The following is a 24,043-nucleotide window of genomic DNA, read 5'->3' on the forward strand; positions in this document are numbered from 1 at the left end:
CTGTCATCTTTCATTCCAGCAACACTCTCCATTCTCATTTCATATCATGTATCAGTCATTAATATACATCACTTTGGGAGTGGCGACCCCATCGTAATAATAGCCTATATATATTAATTCATTCGTTACATCCCTGACCCGGTCTATGACTGGAAAACAGGTTGTAGGTTTTCATTTTCTCATTCCTAGATTATTATTATTATTAGTATAGTACAAAAACTGGCCTTTGCTGGCGGGACCTAGTATTTAGAGTGTACTAAGTCTTCTGGTATCTGTTAGAGGAATTTTGTTACTTCACTGACCTGTCCTTGTCTTATTTTTGGCTTTGACAATATGAAAGTGACTGAGGTATGAACGATGCTAGTAATGCCATTCCTTATGCAGCCAGTCCCTGTTATGAATGGTGTGAACATGCTGCTCATAAGGCCGGTTGTTGCATATATTTGAGAGGGCTTGGCAGACTGATATGTAATAGTAACTTCTGGCTTGGTGAGGAAAGCAACAGGAAACTACCTGACTCCTCATTACCTTAGTACGCCTCTTCAGCGATGCCTAGGCCATCTATGACAGCTGGTGGTGGAGCTGTTGAGGATCCAACCAGTCTTTGGACTGAGAACTGAACATACACAGTACAAAAACAAGCAAACGCACTGTTCTACATCACGTAATCTGACGATACTGTCACGGAACCTCCAATTTACATGAAAGCCGATCTTATCAGGATCAGACTTTTCATTAAAAGAATTCCACAGTGGTTGGGTTTCAAATCACATCCACCTTTATTAGAGGTTTGCGATGGTGTCACTGTGCTACTGTATCCTCATATTAGTATCATCATCATCATCATCATCATCATCATCATTACAATAATATTAGGGCTGTGTTACCATCATCAATAATTAACATTTATGCTTATGTACAGTCTTGGTTTTATGGTCCATCCAGCCTTAATAATGTCCTGACAAAAAAAAGCCAATCAAATTACTAAAAAAACTTGTTACTAAAAAACTTTCCGCACCATCAGATATGGTGTTAGTTGTGTGAGTAAAATCTGAAACTGAATAATAAGAAATCTGCATCCTTTGCATTCTACCCTTGGTGTGACACCTTGCAAGTGCTGAGGCTCCTAATTTGCCAAACTCCCCATGCGATGTTCATCACTTGCTACAACTGATGGATTAAAATTTTATTTCAACAAGTAAATTATGAGTTAAAATTAATTTTGTAAAAAGTAATGATTACAAGTAAAAATTACTAAAAAAATGTATTCATTACAAGTAATTTGATTACTTAGCTGCCTCTGTGGATCCGTGGTAGAGTGTCGGCCTCCGGATCCCAAGATAGCGGGTTCAAACCCGGCAGAGGTAGTCGGATTTTTGAAGGGCGGAAAAAAGTCCATTCGACACTCCATGTCGTACGATGTCGGCATGTAAAAGATCTCTGGTGATACATTTGGTATTTACCCGACAAAATTAATTAAATCTCAGCCATAGACGCCCAAGAGAGATCCGGTTTACTCTGTCTGCCATCTAGCGGACCTAGAGTAAAACGGAACGTCGAAATTGACGAGCAGACAGCCAGATGGCGTCAAATCGAAATGTCTGCACACGGTAGCTGAGGCCATACGATTATTATTATTATTATTTGATTACTTGCACTAAATTACTTCGAACTGTGAATATTTCTGTATAAGCAATGATCGCCATTAATTGAACTTAGAAGTAATAAGACAACGTTCCTTAACATCTTCGTTATCATAGTCCATTCATTAAAAATATGTGCCAAAACATTTTGAAAAGTGCATCGTATACCACTTTGTTATGTACCAGTATTAGATTAAAAAAACATTTGCAGAGATAATTAATGGTTTGTGAGGAATGTAATAATCGCCATCATCTCTGTTATTATTTCTCGCAGGATAAAAACTCATGAAATATACCGGTAGATCGAAAATGATATATGTTGCATAACTTTTATTACATACAGTTTTGCAATGTTGGTAATATTAAGGGAAATACTTTACATTTCCTGTTTTAGACTCCTTAATATTGCCACGTGACCTTATACTAATTACACAATCTGGCTATCCCCAAACCTAAATGCCAAATTTTGAAAAATTTAGTTCAGCCCATTATTACATAACATTGCACTGAATCTATTTTCAACTATCCAAGACAGAAATGAAACGAACATTTGAAATGTAAAGTTATTTATATAGATTTAAAAAGTTGCGGCAGTGCCATAAGTGGCAATGGTTAAATATCGTATCAGCTCATCAATCCATTATGATGAGATGATGATGGTAACATCCTTTTTTTTTAAGCATGAGGGATTAAATAATTATTAATTTGTTTGCTTCAGTGTCATTCGCCACTGGGCAAGGATGGATCTCAAAACCGCAGGCTAAAGAAATACGAAAATGATGACATTCCACAGGAGAAGGTAGTTCGAATCTACCAGGAGGAGCTGGCCAAGCTGATGGGGAGACGAATAGACGAGGGGATGAGAGGACCACGGGAGCATTTCCAGAGGTGAGTCTGTCACTGAACTGCAGTCATTCTTCAATACTAGGCCTTTTCTTGTTGGATCTCACAAATTTATTTTACAATGCCACATATATAAATAAGTTACACATTCTATTGCCATTGTTTGGAGAAGATTTTAGCCTTAAAGAATGGCATCACTTCTCCAAGAATTAAAAAAGAGTTGTTCTAATAAGAATTCAATAATCACAGAATTTAAGAGAAAACAATGGTTTTACCTAATTTTATGAAGTAGCAGGAATAGAATCCACTGAACTTACTTAAAGGTCTTTAATGTTTACATTTTAAAGTGCTTTATACAATTAAAAAACCTCACTTTTTATTTTTTACAAGCATCTGATAATCTCCCTCCAGCTTTGGACAAATTTTCTTTCATATAAATATTCCCAGTAGTTTCTTTTAGATATTTGCATTTTGGTGTATGTTAAGTCAGAATAGTGTGTATGGTATGAGTACAATACTGTTCCATACCTCATATCTCACATGACATTTGTTGTTTGAATTCCATTATTTATCTCTTCATCAATGAATAAACAAAGCATCCATCTATTTCTTTCACCTAATATTTTTGTCATTTAATTGGGTATTTCACTTCAAAATTTTGCAGAATTCTTCAAATTCTCAAGGATGAACTGAAATGATAATATGTCATTAAAAAATGACAGTGTTACATGCAAAAAGAAACAACCAAAACTATACTTTCAAAAATTAAAATTTGAATTTTGAAATTTCCTAAAATATACATAATACTCCTGATAGTCTATGATGGTTAATCCTCTAGAGAGGAAAAAAAAATCCTCTCCTTTCAAGAAGAATGAAAAGACTGCCTGTTTTAAACTTTACTTTTGGGGATATTGTGCTTTTTGAAAAATACAGGAAGGGGAATTAGAAAAGTTATCACTCAAAATTCATACAAAAATTCATGTCATAATGTGCATATAGACTAAATTTCAAGAAAACCTCTCATATAATTACAGAGATTTTAAAAATTTTCTGTAATCTATGTTCGCAAGTGTATGAAATCCCTTAAAGTGAATTATATTATAGTTAATTTTTCAATGTAGAACTGCATATATATATATATATATTGATGAATTTTTTAGTGAATATCCTAACTATTAGTTACTTTCCTTACCAAATGATGATCATTTCTAATTACTTGTACCCTTATTATTTCCACCCTTCAGTTGCTTGAGGAAGAGAAAATAACTGAAACATGTTGTCAGTTTTCTTTCACATTTCTCATTTTCCTAGCATAGCCTGTACTAATTTCTCAATAGTGGAATACGAGGACAGCACGTTACGTCTGTTGATGTAGTCTTCTGTTTCCACACTTCTTTAGCGCAGCGGGCGGGGGTCACCCGCCCATGGACAGAACTCAGGAAGAGATCCGCATGGCGCTGGACGCGTACCACCGAGAATTGGCGAAACTCAATTCTTCCTGTCCGACGGGTGGTAATCCTGCCGCTGCGGGTATTCCAGGTCTGCCTGGCCTTCTAGCTCTACAGCAACAAGCTCTTAGTCAGCATCACCACCACCAACAGCAGCAACAGCAGCAGCAACAGCAACAGCAACAACAACAGCAACAGCAGCAGCAGCAACATCACGCGCAACTCAATGGAGTAGCGCAAGACCTGTCCATGCCTAAGGATCGTAAAGATCTCCCCAAGATGTCCAACGGGGAGCTGATGATGGAATTGGACAAGAAGGATGGCATTCCTGGAGCCAGCGTCATGGAGTCTGTGGCAGACGTCCTTAGGCATGCGGGAAGTGCCTTCTCACTCGTCAGGCCGAAGACAGAGCCAGGTGAACACAACCATCGTAAGTCCTTTTTAATATCCCACCATTTGTAGCAGTCTAGATAAGTTTATACACACTCTTATTATTTATTTATTTATTTATTTATTTATTTATTTATTTATTTATTTATTTATTTATTTATTTATTTATTTATTTATTTATTTATTTATTTATTTACTTATTTATTTATTTATTTATTTAGTGAATGGCACTACACGTGAAATTAAAATTAAATGAAATGTTTAATGTATAAGAACAAACTACTACAATTTGAATGTAGATTGCTCAGTCTACTGAAGTGCAGGTAGAGCAGCCAACAAAAGGTCCATGGTACAAACTATATGCTGGATAGTCTGTAGAGCCACACCACAATTGCATGCTGGTGATTGCACTTTAGCCCACTTTTGTAGGAGGTAGCCATATCTTCTGTGGTTTGTCCTCACTATGTTTAGAGTTACCCAAGTTTTTTGATACCAATATAAATGGTCCGTTTTTTGAGGAAGCCCAAATCCAGAAGCCTTTGCCTTTGAGTCCAGGAATTTGTGAAGGGCAGGGATTGTTTCCACTGTCCATTTTTGAATCCACTTTGTTGGCTGTTCCCGCCATTTTGCTTCCTCCCTGCAAATGTATTTATCAAATAGGAAAGCTCCAGTAGTTATTTTAATCATGCAGGGCAAAAAATGCCTCACCCTTCCTTTCATAATCTATATATATAAAGTAGCTTGTCCTGACTGACTGACTGACTGACTGACTGATTCATCATCGCCGAGCCAAAACTACTGCACATAAAGAAATGAAATTTTGGAGATATATTCATATTAAGATGTAGGTGCTCGCTAAGAGAGGATTTTTGGATATTTCGTCGCTAAGGGGGTGAAAAGGGGGGTGAAATTTTAAAATGAGTGTGTCTATATCTCAAAACTTTAAAAGTTTACAGATGTGAAAATTGGTATTTAGAATCTTCTTTAAAAATAAGGAAACACGTATTTTTTTGTTTTGAGACAATCCCAATAGGAGGGGCACAAAAGGGTGAAAAAGTGGTTGAATGCCTTTAATCGGGATACCGGTACTTATATCTCAGAAACTGAAGATATTACAGACATGAAAATTGGTACTTTTGATCTCTTTTAAAAATAAAGAAACACGTATTTTTTTGTTTGGGGGAAATCCAATTAATGGGAGGGTGAAAAGGGGGTGAATTTTTAAAATGGGTGCATCTATATCTCAAAACTCTTAAAGTTTACAGATGTAAAAATTGGTACTTAGAATCTTCATTAAAAACAAAGAAACACGTATTTTTTGTTTTCGGAAAATCCCAATAGGAGGGGTGAAAAGGGGTGAAAACGTGGTTGAATGACTTTCATGAGGATACTTATATCTCAGAAACTGAAGATATTACAGACCTGAAAATTGGTGTTTAGGATCTCCTTTAAAAATAAAGAAATACATATTTTTTGTTTTTGGAAAATCCAATTAATGGGGGGTGTGAAAAGGGGGTGAATTTTTAAAATGAGTCTATCTATATCTCAAAACTTTTAAAGTTTAAAGATGTAAAAATTGGCATTTAGAATCTCCTTTAAAAATAAAGAAACACGTATTTTTTTGTTTTCGGAAAATCCCAATTGGAAGGGTGGAAAAGGGTGAAAAAGCGGTTGAATGCCTTTAATGAGGCTACTTATATTTCAGAACCTGAAGATATTACAGACCTGAAAATTGGTATTTGGGATTTACTTTAAAAATAAAGAAACAGGTATTTTTTTGATTTTGGAAAATCCAAATAATGGAGGGTGAAAAGGTGGGGTGAATTTTTAAAATGAGTGTGTCTACATCTTAAAACTTTAAAAGTTTACAGATGTAAAAAAATGGTATTTAGAATATTCTTTAAAAATACAAGAACACGTATTTTTTGCTTTCTTTAAATCCCAATAGGAGGGGTGTAAATGGGTGAATAATGGGATGAATGCCTTTAATGAGGATACATATATCTCAGAAACTGAAAATATTACGGAACTGAAAATTTGTATATGGGAGCTCATTTAAAAATAAGGAAACACGTATTTTTTTGTTTTTGGAAAATCCAATTAATGAGGGTTAAACAGGAGTGACAAACTGGGGTGAATTTTTTGAAAGACTATATCTACAGAATATCTGAGAAACGTAAAATGTTATAGACGTAAAAAGTGGGTATTTGGAATCTTCTGTAAATGTAAAGAAAGATAGGTGATTTGTTTTCGGAAACTCCACGTAAGGGGAAATAAAAAGGGGTGAAATTTTAAAAAGCGAATTTCTACAGTATATCTCAAAAACTTAACATGTTACAGAAGTGAAAAATGGTATTTTTATCTCTATTAAAAATAAAGAAACGTGTATTTTCAGCTTTCGGAAATACCACTTGGGTGCAAGGGGGGGGGGGGTAAAAGTGACTGAAAATGGTGTTGAATTCTTTTAATTAGGCTACTGATATCTCAAAAATGAAGATATTACAGACGTGAAATCTGCTTTTGAATCTGCTTTAAAAGTAAAGAAACACGTATTCTCGGAAAATCCAATGAAGGGGAGGTGGGGGGGGGGTGAAAGAATTGAAAAATTAATTGAATTAATTGTATGAGAATACATACATCTAATAGAAACTAAAGTTGTTACGGACGTGAAAATTGGTATTTGAATCTCCTTAAACAAAGAAAAACGCGTTTGGGGGGCGGGAGTGAAAAGGAGTTGAATTCCTTTCATGAAGACACATAAATCAAAAACTGAAGAAGTTAGAGTCGTGATAATTACTATTTAGAAGATCCTTTACTATTAAGGAAACAAGTATATTTTGCCGGAAAATTCACTTACGGGGTGGGGGGGAGGGGAGTGTGAAAGGAAGTGAAAATAAAGTGAATTATTTTTATGGGGATACTTATATCCCAAAACTGAATGTAACAGATGTGAACATTGGTGTTTGGAATATCTTTTAAACATAAAGAAACACGTCTTCTATTTTTTTGGGGGGGGGGTGTAAATAAACTTAACGGCGGTGGGGTGTAAAAGGAGGTGAGATCAATTGATTTTACTGTTCATAATGTACTTAAGGAGCCTCCGTTGCTCAGGCGGCAGCGCGCCGGCCTCTCGCAGCTGGGTTCCGTGGTTCAAATCCCGGTCACTCCATGTGACATTCGTGCTGGACAAAACGGAGGCGGGACAGGTTTTTCTCCGGATACTTCGATTTTCTCTCTCATCATTCATTCCAGCAACACTGTCCAATATTTCATTTCATTTGTCATTCAACGATCATTGCCCCAGAAGTGTGCTTCGGCAGCCGGCACAATTCCTATTGTCGCTGCTAGATGGGGCTTTATTCATTCCATTCCTGACCCTGTCGAATGACTGGAAACAGGCTATATAGTTTCGATGTACTTATTCTGATCATAAACCGATCATTTTTAATCTTTCCTGGGCTGGTTTTCAACAGCCATCTTTTCCTTCGGAGAACGTTCTTAGATTACAGTAGATCCTCCTGGCATGTAAATAAAAATTTAAACACATTTGAAATAAACGATAGGAATGAGATGGACCGTCAAATTGTTCACCTCTATAATAAGGTCAACAATGCACGGAAGTATGTCATTTGTTATCGCCAGAAATCCCGCACACTTGCCTACGCGCGGCGATGGTGCTGGTCACATTGTAACAATGACACTGGCAGCAGATGTAATTTACCGCCAAGTAGCGATCTTGCAGCTTGCTGTGGGGTTCAGAACATCTTTTAATAATAATAATAATAATAATAATAATAATAATAATAATAATAATAATAATAATAATAATAATGTTCTGGACCTTTGTCAAATGTGCGGACCCCCAGGGAAAATGGTCCTGGACGGGTAATGACTAAGAATGCAGCCCGGCCGCGGGTTCAGTACCGCCAAGGCACCTAAGACGACACCACGCCGGATCTCCTGAAGGATTTGATCCATATTAAAAACGCTTATAGGAAAATATGGCAAAGATTTAGGGACCCAACTGACGGGGTGGAATATCTGGACCTAGCCCGGGAAGTACGAAATCGATTGCTGGAAAGAAAGATTGAAAAATGTGAGGAAACATACCGTAATCTATTAGAAAACGAGTCAGATCGCGAATTTTGGCGGATTCTCGCAGAAAACGAGTCAGATCGCGAATTTCGGCGGATTATATATCTAAAACAATTAGCATTCATTTATAAATTTCAGTATAATACCGTAGCGAAGCACGGGTATCTTGCTAGTACAATATAAAGTACATTATAATATTCCTTTATCACGAGGAATTATGGGGTTCTAAGAGTGAGTATGTTCGCTCATTGTGGGTCCATAAGAGCAATACTGTTTCCTTATCAGGGAATTATGTATAGTTTGTTATATTTTATTGTCTACATTCATGCTTGCTAATTCGTCTGATGGCAGTGCAAGTGAGATGTGTTCAATGTTGCTATATCTTGTACTTTGTGGATAAATAAATAAATATGGCATAACCTATTTTATAACCATAATTGATTACATTTCTTTAGTTATTGGTATTTTAAACAAAGGATATCGCCATCATGTTTTGTAGGCACTGGTGGAGGTGGTGGCGGAGGAACGACGCAGACATCGACCGGTGGTAGCACTGCGAGCAGTCCACTCAGCAATTCGATACTCCCTCCCGCCATGACACCCGCAGACGACTTCGTGACCTCGGCGGCGGCAAGTCCTCTCCAGAGGATGGCATCGATCACCAACTCGCTCATATCACAGCCCAGTGCGCCGCCCCACCACAGTCCGTCACAGCGACCTCTCAAGGCTGTGCTGCCCCCCATCACTCAGCAGCAGTTCGACATGTACAACAACCTCAACACCGAGGATATCGTTAAGAAGGTAACTTTCCCTACTCGTCTCCTCTTAACCTACTATCACCTACTTGCTGTCTCTACCTGCTCTATTTCCTTCCTTCCATCAGCCCCATTCATTCTGATAACATGCTATCCATTTCTAAGTTGTTTTCTAGAGGTTTAACTCCTTCGCTGTCTGTCTGAGCACATACTCAGGCTCCCCATTACTGTCACACGGTGTCAGCCTGAATATGTACTCGAGCTTGTGCAACTTTGCCTTAATTGCTTTGATTGTAGCTGAAAATGAATGCAAACGACATCTGTTGCACATCATTGGAACCATAGAGATATTCTCTTTGCAATAGCGCTACTCTGAGTATTTATCCTCCTTGCGTGGCCGAACTAGTGACAAAAGAATGACGCTGGTCACAATTTGTTTAGCGGCTGTGCGCTTGCATCCGGGAGATAGTAGGTTCGAATCCCACTATCGGCAGCCCTGAAGATGGTTTTCCGTGGTTTCCCATTTTCACACCAGGCAAATGCTGGGGCTGTACCTTAATTAAGGCCACGGCCGCTTCCTTCCAACTCCTAGGCCTTTCCTATCCCATCGTCGCCATAAGACCAATCTGTGTCGGTGCGACGTAAAGCCCATAGCAAAAAAAAAAAAAAAAAAAAAAACAATTTGTTTACACTACGGCTTTCTCATAGCACGGTGTTTCGTGTTCTTTGCTAAATGGTGATACTGAAAGAGAATTGTATCATGATAAGGATTTATTTAGTGACAGTTCAAGTGAACCTAGTGATGATGAAAATATCAATCATGATGAAGATGACAGTTGTATTCTCGATATTGTTTTACCAGCAACAAGTGGTGGTGACTGGGCTTCACACTACCGTAAATTGCCCCAAATTTGTATATTCTGTTCCTATCACTGATAAACTACAATTTACTGGGCAAGCAGGTTTGAAAATATATATTCCTGACTTCTTAAAATTAATTTTTTTGAATGACTTTCATGGTTTTTAAGAAAATAAATTTCTGTCTATGTCTGTACTGTATTTCTAGTTTATGTGCATGGGTTTCTAGAACAATGTGGAGAAAGCAAGGCATTCTGACTAAGACAGTGAAAGAGTTAAGGCCTGTTAAATGGAAATAGGACTCTATTATGCACATAGGGCTCAGACTTGAAAACAGGAGTAAAATCACTGTGAGCACGCTTGGTCAAAATCTGCAAAACAGTTTGCTGTCCTTGCTTACACACAGCCCCTGTAAGATATGAAATGCTAAACACCTTAGCAATCACCAGGAGATTTGGTAGTTGCAGTCATGTGAACACATTATGATAAAACTGAAAAATTAGAAAAATGTAATCTCTTATCGGTATTATGGGAATCTCTTTATGGCATCAGACAGACTCACTGAAGATAGTTGCCAAGTTGTCCTTCCTCTTAAAACGACAATCAACCCCACCAGACAGATCCGGATTGGCTTGGGTCAAGTTCATGACTTGACTTAAAAATTTCAGTCCTTTCCTTCCGATCAACAAAATATTTTTGTACCTTGCTTGCCTGCCTCTCCTTTCTTGTATATTTGTAAGTCATGCCACAAAAGCATACAAAGTTACTATCTTTGTCACTGACCCTTTGAAATCCTCTTTTCTTTCTGCATTTGTCCTATATTCCTATTCTTTTACTAACTGCGTTCATCTTTAATTTTCTCTGTTCACTTTGTCAGCCTTTATCTGGCTTTTTTTCTTATCCTACCCTCACCACATTAAAACTGAAGACCTATGAAGATGCCCTTTGCTGAAGCGCACCCTTCTGGTGAAACTGAGAAGGAGAAACGAGCTTATCAGATGTAGAACTGAGATTGATGAGGAGACAGTCTATCTGTCTGAAGATGTGGAGATTATTCTTATCCTTCTGTGTTTTCAAGTTTGTCCCTGTCCTTTTTTTTACGGGGTGTCTGGTTTAAGGGTATAATAATAATGAAATTTAATAACCTAAGAAGCAGTTGAGATATTTATTGGCAGTTTGTTTCTACAAATAGGGTAACTCCAAATGTTATTTTACACACCTAATACACCTCGATATGCGCACCATTAGTGACGCGATACACATCTAATCTGTATTTCACTTCTCTCCAAGTGTTCTGCAGCATTGTAGGCGTACCATTTGCGATAGCTGCATAAATGTGATGGTACAAATCTGGTAGATCACGAACTAGCGTCTGGTACACTTGATCCTTGGCAAACTCTCACAGAAAAAAGGCAAATGGCCTAATGACGGGGCTTCTAGGGGGCCAAGCAATCGGTGGACTACCTCTACCTATCCAGTGATCTGGGAACTCACAATTCAAGAAATCCCCCACAAGTTCCGCATAATGGCATGGTGCACCATCTTGAGGAATTCGTGGCACAAAATACAGCTCCCAACATATCTAGGTAAAGTGTTCCTTCAATTGTATTTGTTTACTGTGCTGGAAGCAAGGAATGTAGCTTCATCCGAGTAACAGATCGAATCGAGGAATGCCTTGTTTCCATACATTTTTGCCAGAATTGTCTCCGCGAATGCCTTCTGTCATGGCCTGTCCTGAGGTTTAATTTTGTGATGAAGCTGCAGTTTGTACGCCCGTAGGCGTAACCTTTTATGGACGACATCGTGTAGTGTCGAACGAGTTAACTGTAACTGCTTACCTGCTTGTCGGATTGACTTACGAGGGCTCCGCTTGAAGGAATCGTGGATTAATCCAACAGTAGGCTCTGGAACTGCGTGCTTGGTGTAATGGGCCAACATCGACAGTATGCTCCCAGATTCCCAAAGGCGCCTGTTGCATTTCTTGATTGTTACATTAGTGCGAACATCGACAGTCCATACTCATGCTGAAATCTACGTTGTACCAATGTAACAGACTTTAGTTCTGCAAGAGAAAGCACACAGAACGCCTTCTGCTGTGGAGTCCACATGGCTGCTGGCGTGCGCGTCTCTCGTGAACACACAGTTACGCGCGTATGCATGCGGTACCACCTGCCACCAGTGAACACAGAAAATATTGAGTTACCCTAACCGCCAATACATATCTCCATTATATCTCAAGTTATCAAATTTTATATTATTATACCTGTAACTCGGACACCTTGTATTTTATGTTCTCCATATAACTCAATTTATTTTTATATCTTTCTAATTCTACTTCATTTCTCACCATGAAATAATGTTTTTTGTTATGTCCTTTTTTTCTCACTAACTCTAATATATCCTATTTATTTGCAGGTGAAGGAGGCATTGAGTCAATACTCCATCAGTCAAAGGTTGTTTGGCGAATCTGTGCTGGGACTGTCCCAGGGGTCTGTGTCGGATCTTTTAGCGAGACCAAAGCCTTGGCACATGCTGACGCAGAAAGGGCGGGAGCCGTTCATCCGCATGAAGATGTTCCTGGAGGATGACAATGCTGTCCATAAATTGGTTGCCAGTCAATACAAGATTGCCCCCGAGAAGCTGATGAGGACGGGCAGTTATGCTGGAGGACCATGTAAGTATTTTACCGCTAATTTTCGTATTCAACGGCATTGAGTGTAGTCTGACAACATAAATACTGATATTTTCTATTTTTGATATTTTTGAATTGGTTAATTCATTAGCACCAATATTTTAACACATTCTGGCTTGGACTTTGCAATTTATACCAGTCTGGCTTTTTGTTGTTGAGGTTTGTCAAATATACAGCAATATTCTCAGTAACCATTACAGTAATTTATGAGTTTGTTGTGATGACTTTCTGCATTAATTTGGTACATAAATATCAAGCACAGCTTGCGTAGGTTATTTTCTTGTTTCTAAAAATAATGAACTTATTTTAATTAAACACACATTGTGTTGTATAGGATCATCAAGGGAGCATGAGAAAGGTTTGAATCACTCACAAAATTCATATGTTTGAATTAACCAAGTCTGACTATTTGATTCTTCTTCTTCTTCTTCTTCTTCTTCTTCTTCCTCTTCTTCTTCTTCTTCTTCTTCCTTTCTTCCTTCCTTCCTTCCTTCCTTCCTTCCTTCCTTCCTTCCTTCCTTCCTTCCTTTCTCTCTTTCCAAACTCCTTCATACTTCCACTGTGTTTTTTTTCTTCCACTCCTCAGACTACTTTGTACCAGTTTCGTTTTCCCTTTTGCCTTAGAATTCTTCAATATTTAACACTTTATTTCTATGCATACCTGTTTTTTTAAATTTCTTCTTCACTTATTATTTAATTCTTTATTATAACAGTGTTATAGGAAAGTATACTGTGCCCTAGGGCTACCTCTGTTGAGCATCAGAAGTAAAGTATAATAAGATTCTCATTTGTTCTTAGAAATATGAGTATCCAAAATTCTTGTCGATGAGGCAGTGCGAATACTATGAGCAGTTTTATTTGCAGCGTGCCCTCCCATGGGTAAGCCCCAGCCTCCGTCGTCGAAGATGTCGGTTCCCGACAGCCTCCCTGGCGGCAAAGGCGGTCATCTGTCATCAGTGGAGGGTCCGCCCATCCTCCCGCCTTCACTGCAGCAGATGGTGGTCCCCGCGCCTGCCTCCGTCCCTCCTCCACCACCTCCATTGCTGGTGACGCCGCCTGGCAGTCACCACGTCATGTCGTCGCTACAGACGGATCTGAAGAAGGCCTCTCACCAGCCTGGACATCATGGAGGCATGCATCCTCATCACCAGTCTAATGCTCTGAGGGCGATGCAGCAACATATCACTCCCTCGGTGTACGAGATGGCTGCTCTGACGCAGGATCTCGACACTCAGGTCATCACCACCAAGATCAAAGAGGCACTGCTCGCAAATAACATCGGGCAGAAGGTGAGGCACTTTTAGTTATCATTACCTTTATTGGCTGTTTCTTACTTCAGTTCTATATGGTGTGTTTCAGTAAAAGTAAGAACAAATTTAACACAAACATTTTGAGAAAGCCTAGTTATAGAAGCCAGCTTGAGGAGATATATCTATCACTGTAATCCAGATTATTTAGAGGTTAGTTTTACATGTATTTACTTACATTTAGATTTTACATTATATACATTTATTAACCTCTCAGCGTGGGAGGACTTTCACTAACTGTCTACCCTGTGCTGCGGGAGGAGTATAGCACCAAGCATACTATGAGTCCAGTCTTTTAGTTAATTGGGCGTAAATTACAAGCATATGATATTGAGCATATTCTACTATTCTACTATTGTCTTTACAAAATCGACTATAGAAAACAAGTGAACATTTTTCACCCAGGATATAAGCAGTTCTTTGCAGCATATTGAGACCCATAATCTGCCACAAACATCCCTCTGCAATTATCCATGTCTTCTCACACAAACCCACCATCAATAACATTCATGGGCGCCCATATGGCAGTTTGTAGAGGGGCACCTAGACCTGCGGGTATGTAGTATTTAAAAAACTTTTGATGATGAATATCCTCTTTTATTCCGCAGAGGAATAACACCCATGGTATCCCCTGGATGTTGATGCGGTGGGGTGTGGGAGGGGCGGTACTACAACTTCTACGTAATACCGACTTTTAAATCATTACATTAGATTTTTGCCTTTCCCTGAGAGCTAGAGGGGGGCCGCGGGGGGCGCGGGGGGCGCGGGGGGCCGCGGCCCCCCCTTGCCCCCGGGCATGGGCGCCCTTGATAACATTACGGCCGATATTTTCCCGTGTATCAAAAGCAATATCAATGTCACGATCACTACTTTCATTCTCAAATTTTATTTCCTAGTTGTTGTTTAACGAAACTAAACTTTCTGTATCATCATTCGGTAAAACACCGTTAATTCTCGAATTTGCGATCACAAGAAAACATTTATCTGCCATGATGTCAACAACAGAACTTGTTGGTTTTTCAGACACGATATATCATACGTAGTCGATAAAAACTCGATAGATATTGGCATCAAATGAAAGATCGATGCTTCGTCTATAGACACATCTCATTACATTTGTGATAGTTCAAGAACTATTCGCTAGATAGAAGCACAAAGCAGAAGCTGCTATGCGCTTGCAATGCACGTCACTCCGCAACAGAGGGTGTTGGGGAGTCTGTGTGCAGTGTACGGTACTCCACGTTGAGTGGTTAATGAGCAGACAAACAAACAAACAAACAATCAATCAATCAATCAATCAATTGATGAATCAATCAATCACCACTGATCTATATTTAAGGCTGTCACCCAGGTAGCAAATTCCCTATCAGTTGTTCACGTAGTCTTTTCTTAAATGTTTAATTTCTCTTGATAAATTATTCCAATCCATAACCCACCTTCCTATATGAATACTTGATCCAGTTTGTCCTCTTGAATTCCAATTTATCTTCATATTATGACCTTTCCTACCTTCCCAAGCTTATTCGTCTACTGATGTCATTCCACGTTATCTCTCCTCTGACAGCTCAGAACGCACTGCTTAGTCGAACAGCTCGTCTCCTTTCTTGCAGGTCTTCCCAACCCAAAGTCTGCAACATATTTGTAGCACTAGTCTTTTGTTGGCAATCACCTCAGAACAAATCATGCGGCTTTCCTCTGGATCTTTTCCAGTTCGTATCAGATAATCCAGATGTGGGTGCCATACACTGGAACCATAGTCTAACTGGGGTCTTGCCTCACCTTTACATCCTTACTACAGCCCCTGTAACCTTTATTTACAAGCTCATTTATCTATTACACTTATGAATATCTTTCATTACATTAACACGTAGGTACAGTGTAGATACTGCCCGTCTCACTACATTGTTTAAGTCCCCCTGCAGTCACTCACAATCCTGCAACTCATTTACTACTCTGTACAGTACAACATTATTCGTAAACAGCCTTATCTGTGATTCCCAGTACCTATACATTTTTACACACTGTAAAAACCTGGTAAAATAATTTTAAAATACTATTTTATCTTTATTTTCACTGGAAATCCTAAAACCCTTGTACTGGACAATCTACTTCCTTGAATCATAGTACTGTTGAACTGAACTGTCAAATTTGGTTTTTATTCTCCTTATTCTCATCCCTCCTACTTCCAAAAACTTCCTTCAGTTTTATATGCATGTGGCAAAAGTAATTTGCAAATTATTTAAGAGAACAGTGCAGTAATGTTACATTACAACTTACTGTTCCAGATTTTTGGTGAAGCTGTTCTTGGACTTTCTCAGGGTTCCGTGTCGGAGCTGTTGTCTAAGCCAAAGCCGTGGCACATGCTGAGTATCAAGGGACGAGAGCCATTCATACGGATGCAGCTGTGGCTCAGCGACGCTCACAACATAGATCGCCTGCAAGCGTTGAAGAACGAGCGGCGTGAGGCGAACAAGAGACGACGCAGTACCGGCCCTAATCATCATGGCGGCGGAGGAGGCGGTGGTGCGGATAACAGCAGCGACACGTCCTCCAATGACACTTCCGAGTTCTACCACAGTCCGAGTCCCGGACCCGGCCCTCCATCTGCAAAGAAACAGCGTGTTCTTTTCTCGGAGGAACAGAAGGAGGCATTGAGGTTAGCTTTTGCCTTGGACTCTTACCCCAACATGGCCACCATCGAGTTCCTCGGAGCGGAGTTGGCCCTGTCGAGCCGAACCATCACCAATTGGTTTCATAACCACCGTATGAGGCTAAAGCAGCAAGTACCTCATGGTATGTCTCCTGAAGGAAGCGCAGGTCTACAGTCAATGAATCGTGAAGTAGGTCAGCAGTCGTTTGATCCCGTACAGTTCAGATTACTTCTCAATCAAAGGCTACTGGAACTGCAGAAGGAACGTATGGGCCTGGGAGGAGTTCCTTTACCGTACCCACCATACTTTGCAGCCAACAACAACCTCGCTGCACTTATCGGGCGAGGATTATTACCGGCTGCAGACTGTGATCTCTCTGCAACCTTAGGTGGTGTCAGCAGTGAAAACAAGGAACAGTTTAGTGGCTTGGACCTTAGTATGGGGGGCTTAAAGCGAGAGCTTAATTTTGAGGACGAAGAAGACGTGGATAGTAACTTGGGAAGCGAAGATTCCAACTTATCCACTGGTAGCCTGCGCGAGGCCGCAGTAAAGAAGGAACCGACGGCATCCGTGTTACCCGCCTCGCTCGGTTCGGCCGGCAGATCGTCTCGTAGGAAACCAGCTGCTCCTCAGTGGGTCAATCCTGAATGGCAGGAAGCACCTGGAGTTGTGGAGGAAGTTAAGGAGAAAGGAGGAGACAAAGAGGTAATAATAAATGGTGTGTGTGTGATGCAAACAGACGATTATGGTATCAAACTCTCTACTAATGACGAGGAAACAGTACGAGTTGAACCAACGCCTGTTATGGATCGGTACGAAGACGACGACGATGATCAGTGCAGCGAAGCGTCTTCCGAAGTAGAAAATCGTAATCTCGAGCCTGGCGTGTCGACCACATCCCCCGAAGGGATCATTCCGAGGAGGAATTCGGAGCAGGGCGAACAGGACGATGAAAGGAGAAGTAGTAAGTCAGAACCATCATCTCCCTCATACAAAGAAGAGGAAGAAGGTGAAAACGTTCAGTTGGAGACGAGGCATAAACTCATTAAACAGGAAACGGATGAACAAGATGCTCCTTCAGAAGAACATCTCAAAGAGAACTGGGACAGTGGCTCCTGTCAACAGGAAGCAATAGATAAACTTCAAACCAGAATCAAGACAGAGGAACAAGACGATGCTTGGGGATATTAGACTCTTTGCAGAGAATAAACCAAAAGACAGACAGTATGTGTGTGCATTACTGATGTACTTTCTCTTTAATTTAAACTGTGGTATTTCAGTTTGAACAAATGAGAAAATTGAAACAAATGGACTTCATACAGTGAGGCAAAATAAATTCATTTTCTCAGAACAAACAAACAAACAAATCGAATAAAAGAGAAAGTTGTGTATGGGATGTGGAAAAGGAAGCAAAATATGTGCAATCATCGAAGTTAAATTACTTGTTTTTAATTATTGTGATTTATAATTAATTATTATTGTGATTATTATTAGAGAAAACATTTTTCGTTATTGCTTAAGAAGTGAGAACGTTGAAACAAAACAGATTTTTTGCAATGTTATTTCTTCTTCTTCTTACAGAAAAGTAAATTAATAATAGATTTTTAAATTATCTCTCTCCCACCCTATTCTGTCCCTTGTACCAAGTAAAGAGAGGGAACAAGAAGTGTAAAAGAAGGAAAGGATTGAACTCTTAAAAATACCATTAATTTATAATGTAGTTATAAGACTGTTATTACGATTATCTTTTATTACTATTATTATTATTATTATTATTATTATTATTATTATTATTATTATTATTATTATTATTATTATTATTATTATTATCATCATCTGATAGCCAAAAATTAATACTAAAAAGTGGCAATGAATATTTTTTGCCAAGCAAAACTTTAAATGTGATAAAGAGCTTATAATAAGAATGAAACAAACTGAAAACAAAGATGGTAAAGTATGCAAGGGGAAACAAATCATATTTAAAAAAAGAAAAAAGACTTTGCTTGCAAACTTATTTAAATAAAATTTAAATTCGAAGTGAAAGAGAACCGTATTTGTGTGAATGTGTGACGAACACCTGCTGTTATGTATGTATAAAACAAATGAACTGAATAAATATGAAGAAAGAAAGGCCCATGTGAATGACGTTTTGAAAGTTAATTTAATATCACACAGTCTTCGACATTTTCACAAATCCAAACAAATAGGTCTTGATCCCCTTCAAAATGTGATTTACAAGACACTCTTTTTTCTCCTGTTCTTCAGTTTTTTATTCCTCTCAGACTGTTTTCGGGTTTAGATGTTTAATATTGATATATTACATAAATATATTTTCTTTCATTTTATGTAAAGGCCAATTTAAAGATCACTTTGTACATAGCAGATATAAAAAAGAACCATTATCTGATGCTAAGAAAAAATCTTTAAAAATGAAACATATTGTAATAATTAGTGCAGTACCAAAATTCTAGATCCATCTAAAAAAACAACATAAAGAATTCACTGAGAAACTAAATTATATCTGCATTTTATTAAAGCTTATTAGATTTTTTATTTTCTTTACTTTGGATGGATTTTCCTTTTAATCACTCCTGTTTCTTGAAAAAGAAAATATCTCATATTGTAATTTTATTTTTCCCACATACTGAGTTATGTAAGTGTTTCCAGATCGCTTTGTCCTTTTAAATTAAAATAGCTGCATGATTATTGTCATTGCTACTTAGAAGTAAAAATAAGGGAGGAAACAATTTTGAAAAAGTTTTTGGCATTTTAAAATTATTATATATATGGTATAGATCGAGGAAACGTTTATCTACTTAAAAAAAACAGGCTCTCTTTAAGTTTTGGATTTTCTGTTGTTTTTTTTTTTTTTACAAGGACAAAATATGGAATACTTTTATCAGTTCAAGATTTGCTGCTTATGAAGTTTAAGAACATCTTATTTTGTCTAACAGAAGCAGTGCCCTTTATCATATCACTAGTCTCCTTCACATAAATGATTGCAAAATACAACCATCTAGTCTTAAGTGACCAGTTATATACAAGAAAATGGGCATGTAAAATAGAGGGAGGAATCTTTATTTCTGTTTTCATTGAGGATTCCTTTATCATAAGTCTTATTATTACTTTTAAAAACTCAAAAATTAGTCCTACATGGTGTCATTATGCTATATTATTAACCTCTTCTATTAGTCCTCATTATAAATAAAAGGGAAAAAAAATCATGATTTTACATGAATGACATTTTTGAAAACCAGAATTCGCAACAGGTTTATAAGACTGAACAATGTGTTATATAAGAAGTCTCAACTGAATTACGATTTGTCAATGAACTTGAACTCTTCATGTTCCTAAATTATCACCAACCACACTGGAGTAGACCATTAATAATATGATTTACAAGACATTCATTTTCTCTTTCTTCTAGAACTTTTCTCTTACACTCATACTATTATTTAAGTGTTTGATCTTATTTTATAACTCATAAATATATATTTATTAATTTACGTAAAATCTAACTTCAAAATGCAAAGAAAAATCCTATTAAAATAACTTAACTTTGAAAATAATTTTTTGGGAACTTTCCTCTATTAATACTGTTCTCACTTACAGAAGCAGTTGTGGTGGGCAATGTGGATGATCACAAGTTGTTCCGCTGCAATTTCAGTCCAGTCTCTACTGAAATCATTGTCCTTTCAGGGGAATTTCGGTTTTGGGAACAGAAATATGGCTGCGATGTTAAGTCAGGTGATGGGTGTGGGTCTTCACGTTCTTCAAAAATTCACACTGGTCCATTGTCACCGCGAAGGTTCCATGAGGAGTTATTTGTCCACAGATCTGTTCTTTTTCCCCTGATATTTTCTTCCAATACTTTGAGATAATACCAGCAGTTCACCGTTCGACCCTCACGTAGGAATTCAAGTTCCACAACACCAATGGTGTCAAAGGTTCGTCCTAACCTGCCACACTTTCTTCGGTTCCTTTAAATTTTTCCATCTCCACAACTGTGTGACTCTGAAACGTTCTTCTGAAATTTGAAACTGAGGCAAATGTTGATACACTGGTCATAATATTCAGGCGTCTCCAAAATTAGAACACATACTCTAAACCCTAACAAACAAACAAACAAACAAACAAACAAACAAACAAACAAACAAACAAACAAACAAACAGCTACTGAGCGATATTTAATTGTTTCAGAAATGCACAGCAAATGGCTATTTACTAAGAAAGGACACCACTTACATTGCATTTGCACAGTATTTTAAAAGTTTCGTTATTCTTTCATAAGGCTTGTACTTTTATTGCATTGCTTATAACAGTACAAAAATTCTTAGAACTAGAAAGAAGAGTTTTCTAAGAAACAAAATTGTGTTTGCATTTTGTTAATACCTTTTAGTATTTTGACTCTTTCTTTCTTTCTACTTTTTAAAGAATGTACAAAACTATTCTCCTTTGCATTATGAAGTTCAAAATTTTGCTGTTCTAATTTAGTATTCAGAATTCATTAGAAAATTCATGATTTAATATGATTTAATACTTTATTTTACTTTTGATCTGACATGAGAAAAGGCAGTCTAACTCCAGACTACTTTGTGGTTTGTGTGAACATATTAACATTTTCCAATGTATTAATAATACTGTTAAAACATTTTGCCTGCTGTTCTGTCTTCATAAATCTTTAGTATGTGATTCAATAGAACCTCTAGAACTTTCTGTTGGAATTGTTCGATATAAATCACAGATTTTGGAATCCTGTAAGAACTTTTCTTTAGCAATGGTAGCAGATGTCATGGATTTAAAATCTTGGTATTTTTGTATAACTTTAAAAGAAAATCAGTATTAAGATCTCATTTATGTTTACCAAACTTAATTTCTCAGCTTATTTTATGTATGTGTATTAATATATTTATAACTATTTTTAAAGAATTCGTCATCTCTTTATTAAATGATTTTTGATGAAAACTGTATATTTGCAAGTATAATTTGGCCTTTAAAAAAAAAAGATCAATTATGTATTTTTAAGGGCTTTAAATATCATCTTGTATTTATTTTTAAAGGTGTTAAAAATCTCTATTACAGTTAGTATTTTATAGATACATGAAATCCTTTGTATATGTTTACTTCAAGGATATGTATAAAGTACATACATTTTTGACATGTACTGCTTTTTTGTGTTTTTCTTTTTTAAATATTTTCTTTTACTTCATGTTACAAAAATCCTAAAATGCCTTCCAGATACATATTTTACCCACATTATCACAAAGTTTTGAACTCCTTTTAACACGGAAGTACATGCATAAAGAATCAGAGTAGATTACATTTTGTTTACAATATTTGTAATTATTTTCCTTTATAATGCAAGAGTATGCAGTATTTTGAAAAAAGTGCACTTCAGGTGATGACATTTTATGTGAAAGATAAAACTACATTTTATTTTCCTCCAGTCAAAATTGTTCCTTTTTTGGGGTGAGCAAAATAGGAGGCATATGCAAAGGTTTAGCTCTGAAGGAGAATGGACAGTGAATTCTCCATAATGAGGACAGTTTAACCCTTTGCACTGGTATGTCGGATATGTTCCAACATGTGCTCATTCTAAGAACACTGTGCATCACTTACACTTTTAGCAACTCTTGTACAGTATCAGGTAGAATGTAATTTTTTCAGTCAAGGTGAGGGGCCACTGAACGGAGAGTCACGCTTCATCTAGGCACACACTCCGAATATTACAAGGAACTGTGCTAGGTGCAGCAATACACAGGACAAAGAGAAGAGATACTCACTTCTTCTTCAAAATGTTTGCAAGAAAACTAAGCCTTCATCGAGTTGTTTAATTCGAGACGTAGTACACAGAGGGTAAAAGTAAACAATGAAAGCATACCTACAAATTATTAATTTCCAGATCACGTAAAGAACTTCATTTCAGTTTGAGAAGTAAGATTTGATAACAATATACCCATAAATTTCCAGAAAAATAAATAAGAGTAGAGTTGTAAAACGAGACAAACTTATTAGAGCGCTAAGAGACACATCAGTTTACATTATAGTTTCAATTTGTAAGGATTCTAAGCATAAGGACTTACAGGCAGTTTAAGATAGCTTTCTCCGACGTACAACCATTGTGCATGGAGGCGGCCTCAAACTGGGTCCGGAACGTCCTCTACAAAGTGGTCCCGCCATAGCATGGGGGTTTCACCTTTGTGACGCTGGAGCCACCACCACTGCTGGCGGCCGTAATACAAGTCTCTATGACAGTCACTCTTCAACGCAGTGCACTCACTTCCACCCTCACGTCTCGAACTCCGGACTCCACAACCTGCGGTATTGTTTTTCAACTAGTTCGTTAACGTCCTGTATAATTTCACTCTTTAACTTTCTTTCCTGTTCTGATTTAGACTGTCCAGGCTTAAGTTCATTTAATCCTGATTTTACTTAGTCCTGGTTAGATTTGAGTTCGGTCGTGATCTTATATTCAAGTGGGACCTCGTTAGATTAAGTTTGCCCTTAAGTTCATCTTGAATTGACTTGTGTTCTTAACAAGGAGAGCCTGGAGCTATCGGGTGTCCCATTTTGCTAACTTACTACATTCTACGGACTATGATATATACTACCAGGTTATCCCACTTCTGACACCAGTTATAACGTGACGAGAGTAGTAAATTATCACACACAACTTGTAGAGTTTACTTTGAGATTTCTTAACTAACTAATGATTGCTTATACAAGTGCACAGAGACACAACGCACTCTCTCTGTACCTGTCCTCACTGTTAGGTCAGACTGGTTATACACTCCGACATTAGCAGTGAAACGAGTTACATACCTGAAAAGATGAAATGTAATATATAATTAATAGGTCTCACTAGCTGCTAGCAGATTAGTTGGCAGCAGTGTAGATGAGTGACAGCAGCAGAGGGCGCACACCTCAAATAACAATGTCATTGTTGGCTCCCTCTGAGCATTGGTTGGTCTCTGGATCCCAACATAGCAGGTTCAAAGCTGATAGTGATACAGTTTCATAGGTTATTCGTTATTACAACAGTCAGGGTTCAATATATCAGAACAGCTGTCATGATATCAGCATTATTCCCACAGAGTGGTAAGGTCCAATTTTCAATACATCTGTCTCCATTTAGACCGATCCAAGGCATCTTCTGGGGTGGTGTTAACATATTCCATGCCCTTCTTGATGCAGTCCATCCACTGGTTTTTCGGTTTGGTCTTCAGGCTCCAGACCCATGGCTGTCCCTGCTACAGAGCTCTCTTTGCTGTGGATGAGGACTCTGTACCATTTAAGTGGACTTTCCCGTAGTTTCTGTACAATTGCCGCAACTCCCAGTCGTCAACGGACATGATCGTTCT

General features: G+C 37.9%; 1 protein-coding gene across 9 annotated transcripts in view; it reads left to right on the forward strand.

Annotated features, from left to right (window-relative positions):
- Window positions 1-20,261, forward strand: part of LOC136886379 (homeobox protein cut) — a 473,229-nt gene extending 452,968 nt beyond the window's left edge. For 6 of the 9 annotated variants that reach the window (XM_067159126.2, XM_067159131.2, XM_067159132.2 and 3 more), the window contains 6 exons: window positions 2,362-2,531; window positions 3,862-4,364; window positions 8,919-9,220; window positions 12,448-12,706; window positions 13,577-14,013; window positions 16,317-20,261. In XM_067159126.2, the coding sequence (XP_067015227.2) occupies window positions 2,362-2,531; window positions 3,862-4,364; window positions 8,919-9,220; window positions 12,448-12,706; window positions 13,577-14,013; window positions 16,317-17,873 (3,228 nt within the window). In that variant the 3' untranslated portion in view covers window positions 17,874-20,261. The remainder of the gene's footprint in view (window positions 1-2,361; window positions 2,532-3,861; window positions 4,365-8,918; window positions 9,221-12,447; window positions 12,707-13,576; window positions 14,014-16,316) is intronic. The other 3 variants (XM_067159128.2, XM_067159134.2, XM_067159135.2) reach the window with 1 other exon arrangement.
- The last annotated feature ends 3,782 nt before the right edge of the window (window positions 20,262-24,043 follow it).

The sequence above is a fragment of the Anabrus simplex genome, chromosome X (genome assembly GCF_040414725.1).
Source record: "Anabrus simplex isolate iqAnaSimp1 chromosome X, ASM4041472v1, whole genome shotgun sequence".
Lineage (NCBI taxonomy): Eukaryota > Metazoa > Arthropoda > Insecta > Orthoptera > Tettigoniidae > Anabrus > Anabrus simplex.